The 5,004-nt window shown below is 40.9% G+C and overlaps 1 protein-coding gene across 1 annotated transcript in view; it reads right to left on the bottom strand.

Annotated features, from left to right (window-relative positions):
• Positions 1-785: 785 nt before the first annotated feature.
• The window catches only part of LOC110487273 (SWI/SNF-related matrix-associated actin-dependent regulator of chromatin subfamily A member 4), a 35,954-nt gene continuing 31,735 nt past the window's right edge, over positions 786-5,004 (bottom strand). Inside the window, exons 33-35 of the mRNA XM_090195643.1 lie at positions 4,620-4,752; positions 4,261-4,397; positions 786-4,092 (exon numbers count right to left, since the gene is read on the bottom strand). Coding sequence (XP_090051769.1) covers positions 4,057-4,092; positions 4,261-4,397; positions 4,620-4,752 — 306 coding nt within the window. The 3' untranslated portion in view covers positions 786-4,056. The remainder of the gene's footprint in view (positions 4,093-4,260; positions 4,398-4,619; positions 4,753-5,004) is intronic.

The raw sequence follows: 5,004 nt of genomic DNA, 5'->3' as shown, positions 1-5,004 counted from the left end.
TCTGTCAGAGAGAAACCCTTCCAAGTCATACACCCTCTGTCAAAATACCCCACTAACACACACACACACACACACACACACACACACACACACACACACACACACACACACACACACACACACACACACACACACACACACACACACACACACACACACACACACACACACACACACACACACACACACACACACACACACACACACACACACACCCTGCACAGTAAGTACACACACTCATTCACTCAGACTGAGACGGAAGAAGGATCACAGAAGAAATAAAAAGGCATTAACAAAAGATCTATCTGACCTATCTAGTCTACTAATAAGATAAGAACACACCTCAGTTCAGCTGGGAAAGGCTGCTTGGAAGGTTTGAGTGAGATCGCCTCACTGTGGACAAGAACTGCCATTACACCATCATGCACTAAGCACAATTACCTGTAGATCTGAAATCAAATGGAAATCATCACATTTCTTTATAAGAAATTGAATATGAATACTGCAGCCTATATATCTCAATGGTTTCCTTACTGTATACTGTAGTGTATTGTAGTCTTGAAGATCCAGTGAATGACAACACGATACAGAGCTCCCCAACATCGAATGAGGGAGTCGAATACTGCCGCTTCGGTTGATAACTCTTCTAGGGCCCTGTGTTTTGCGCAATCATTTATCTTGTATCTAAAACCTTTTCTACAAATGATAATTACACCAAAAATCGAAGCAATTGACGTAGGATGGCCCTGAACTATATGACATGAAAGTAAAAGAGGACCGTTTGATGAAAAAGCTTTAAATAAAAGGTTCAAATCCAGGCATGTCACATTACTGCACAAAACACTCAGACCTACTCATAACATTAACTTTGTCATATGAACAAAAATACAGTACATTGGATTGTATCCTACACACATACATTGAGTATACACAACATTAAGAGCACATGCTCTATCTATGACAGACTGACCAGGTGCATCAAGGTGAAAGCTATGATCTCTTGTTGATGTCACTTGTTAAATGCACTCCAATCAGTGTAGATGAAGGGGAGGAGACAGATTAAAGAAGGACTTTTAAGACTTCAGACAATTGAGACATGGTTTGTGTGTGTGTGTGCCATCCAGAGGGTGAATGGGCAAGACTAAATATTTAAGTGCATTTGAACGGGGTATGGTAGTAGATGCCAGGTGCACCGGTTTGAGTGTGTCAAGAACTGCAACGCTGCTGGGTTTTTCACACTCAACAGTTTCCCATATGTATCAAGAATGGTCCACCATCCACAGGACATCCAGCCAACTTGACACAGCTGTGGGAAGCATTGGAGTCAACAAGGGCCAGCATCCCTGTAGAATGCATTCAACACCTTATAGAGTCCATGCCCCGACGAATTGAAACTGTTCTGAGGGCAACAGGAGACGTAACCCAATATTAGGAAGGTGGTCCTAATGTTTTGTACACTCAGTGTATACATGCATCTCTAGAATGACATAACCATAGATATCTAACACCGTACCGCCATGAGCCGTACATGAATACAGAGAAGAACTACTGTCCCTCTGGTCCGTCATCTTAAAAACAACAAACATGGAAGAAAATGTGCAAAAAAGTAGATTCAAACAGTCTGACATTTTGTTTAGCTACGCTAGGAAAGCAGCACAACATCCAAATAGAAGCATTTGAAATTTCACGTACTGCTACATAACTTAATGTATTATTAATACTTAAGGGCAAACTTAACTTCCATTTAAATATAATTTTCACGTGGTCAGCCTTGACGTCAATGGGAGACTTTGGGATACATTTCATCCGATTGGCCCTTTCCGGCTATGCACCTTTGAAAGGCAACATTTCCGCGTTGGCAGAGACCGCATTCACGGTAAATGCTGCCTATGTAGGCTCAATCGGGAATTACCTTTAAATGTCAAGTGCGCTATAACGAGGATCACCCACGCTTCTGGATTGAATCCAGGCCTAAGTGAGACTAAGTGAAAATTTGACCTAAATGGAAGTTAGGATTTGCCCCTTAATGAATTGTTATACAATCATCAGTAATAACAGAGTGTATTGTAATAGTATAGTAATAACTACTGTAAGCAGCAGCTCTGGTGCAGTTACTGGGCGAGTTATGGTATAATACATGGACAGGTACTGTATGTCAGTTTTAGCTTGGGGTCAATTCCATTTCAACTCAAGTCAGTTTAGGACGGAGCCTTGCTCAAATGTACACAGATTCCTAGAACCACCACAGAAAGAAACGGTGGCAATTCTAACAGAAGGCCTCTGTCACCCCTTGATTTTTTCCACATTTGGTTGTGACAGCCTGAATTTAAAATTGATTTTGTGTCACTGATCTACACACAATACCCCATAATGTCAAAGTGGATTATTTATTTTTTATTAATAAGAAATTAAAAGCTGAAATGTCTTGAGTATAAATATTCAACCCCTTTGTTATGGCAAGCATACATAAGTTCAGGAGTAAAATGTGCTTAACAAGTCACATAATAAGTTGCATGGACTCACTCTGTGTTCAATAATAGGGTTTAACATGATTTTTGAATAACTACCCCCTCTCTGTACCCCACACATTCAGATAATTGTGAGGTCCCTCAGTCGTGCAGTGAATTTCAAACACAGATTCAACCACAAAGACCAGGGAGGTTTTTCAATGCCAGGCAAAGAAGGGCACCTATTTGTAGATGGGTAAAACATTTAAAAAAGCAGACTTTGAATATCCCTTTTAGCATGGGGAAGTTATTAATAACACTTTGGATGGTGTATCAATACACCCAGTCGATACAAAGACACAGGCGTCCTTCCTAGCTCAGTTGCCGGAGAGGAAGGAAACTGCTCAGGGATTTCACCATGATGCCAATGGTGATTTTAAAACAGTTACAGAGTTTAATGGCTGTGATAGAAAACTGAGGATGGATCAACAACACTGTAGTTACTCCACAATACTAACCTAAATGACAGAGTGAAAAGAAGGAAGCCTGTACAGAATAAAACGAAATCCCGTTTGCAACAAGGCACTAAAGTAATACTACAAAAAAATGTGGAAAAGCAATGCAATGTTTTTGGAGGCAAATCCATTACCGAGTACCACTCTACATAATGTAATTGTTAAGGACTGGGGGAGTTTTTCTGGATAGAAAAGAAACAGTGCAGCTAAGAACAGTCAAAATCCTAGAGGAAAACCTGGTTCAGTCTGCCTTCCACCAAATACTGGGAGATTAATTCACCTTTCAGCAGGACAATAACCTAAAACACATGGCCAAATATACACTGGAGTTACTTACCAAGACGACAGTGAATGTTCCTGAGTGTCCGAGATACAGTTTTGACTTAAATCTGCAATGAAAATCTATGGCAAGACCTGAAAACGGTTGTCTAGCAATGACCAACAACCACTTTGACAGAGTTTGAAGAATTTAGAAAATAATAAAAAGGCAAATGTGGCACAATCCAGGTGTGTAAAAATCTTAGAGACTTACCCAGAAAGACTCACAGCTGTAATCACTGACAAAGGTGTTTCTACAAAGTATTGATTCAAGTCATGTAAATGAGATATTTAATTTTCAATAGATTTGCAAACATTTATAAAAACATGTTTTCACTTTGTCATTATGGGGTATTGTGTGTAGATGGGTGTCAAAATATATATATATATATTTTTGAATTCAGGCTGTAACACAACTAAATGTGGAATAAGCCAAGCGGTATGAATACTTACTGAAGGCGCTGTATATGTCCTCAACTTACCCCCCAAAATACACCAGACATAATAAATAACACTTTTAGTAATTGACACATATTACATTAACAAGGTTGTTTAGATCGACTAACAGTATGAGGCAGAATTAGTCTATTTTCCACACCTAAGCAGTGCTTCAGGTCCAGTAGTTGTTGTTATGAAAGCTGTGCTAATGTTCATAACAGGGAGAGAGTTGGCGTCAATATTAAGTGAAATCCCCCAGTCCCAAGTAGATATGAAATGGAGTTGAACAAAACCTGGTAATAATGGAAGTAGAGTTGGAGTAAGTAGCTAGTTTCCATTTAGGATTCTTCATCTGTGCCACTGGGGGAGCGTTCCTGTGAGAGGTGGAACAGGAGAGAGACAGAAACATAAAGAGAGAGAGAGAGGGGGGAATATTTCTGGGTGCCATGCACAATATGTGCAACACATTTTTGCAGAGGGATTATAAAACAAAACATCAAAGATGGAAGGTGCAAACACACACACACCTCCTCTCCCCTCACCTCCTCCTGCTCCTCTTCAGTGTCGTCGTCGCTGACTACAGGTTTGGCTCGGGTGCGTCCCAGACGTCTCCTACCCTTCCCTCGGTCACTACTCTTCTCTCTCCGTCCCAGACGGATCTTCACCTTCACTGAGCGGGCTAGAGGATGGACACACACACACACATTCATATCATACACATGCAGACACACACACCACAGGATCAACACAACACAGTTTATTGCAAGGTCACAGAGGTGGCTGGTTTAATCGTTCTTTCTCTCTCTTTCATTCATTCTTTATTTTTCTCAATATATATTTTTTTCCTTCTTCCTTCCTGTGCTTCTTCGTTCCTTACTTCCTTTCTTCAGTGATGACTCACACTCTGACTCGGAGCCTTCGTCCAGGTCCTCCTCCTCTTCCTCACTGTCCTCTCCCTCGCTGTCCTCCTCCTTCTCGATCTTCTGTCTCAGACTGGTGAACACCGACTGGAGCACGATGGAGTCCTCGTAGATCTGGGAACGAGGCAGCAACCAGACGATAGACCGATGTGGCTATTTTAGGCTCATGCACAGACGCAGTTGGACATGTGCCAACAATGGTATTGTTATTTGGTCCACTGCTTATTGTTATTCAGCCTTAACCTGCTTCAAAACATTCAAATAAAAAAGTAGATCAAAAAAAGGACTGGTCCCTTGATACATTGTTATACAGTAACAAGAGGGAATACAGGAAGAGCAGTTCCAACTCCTGTAATCAGCATCTCT

This window comes from Oncorhynchus mykiss, chromosome 13 (genome assembly GCF_057628025.1).
Source record: "Oncorhynchus mykiss isolate SJ-2025 chromosome 13, ASM5762802v1, whole genome shotgun sequence".
NCBI lineage: Eukaryota > Metazoa > Chordata > Actinopteri > Salmoniformes > Salmonidae > Oncorhynchus > Oncorhynchus mykiss.
Note: the sequence above shows the minus strand (reverse complement) of the source record. Positions and strands in the feature narration are given on the sequence as shown.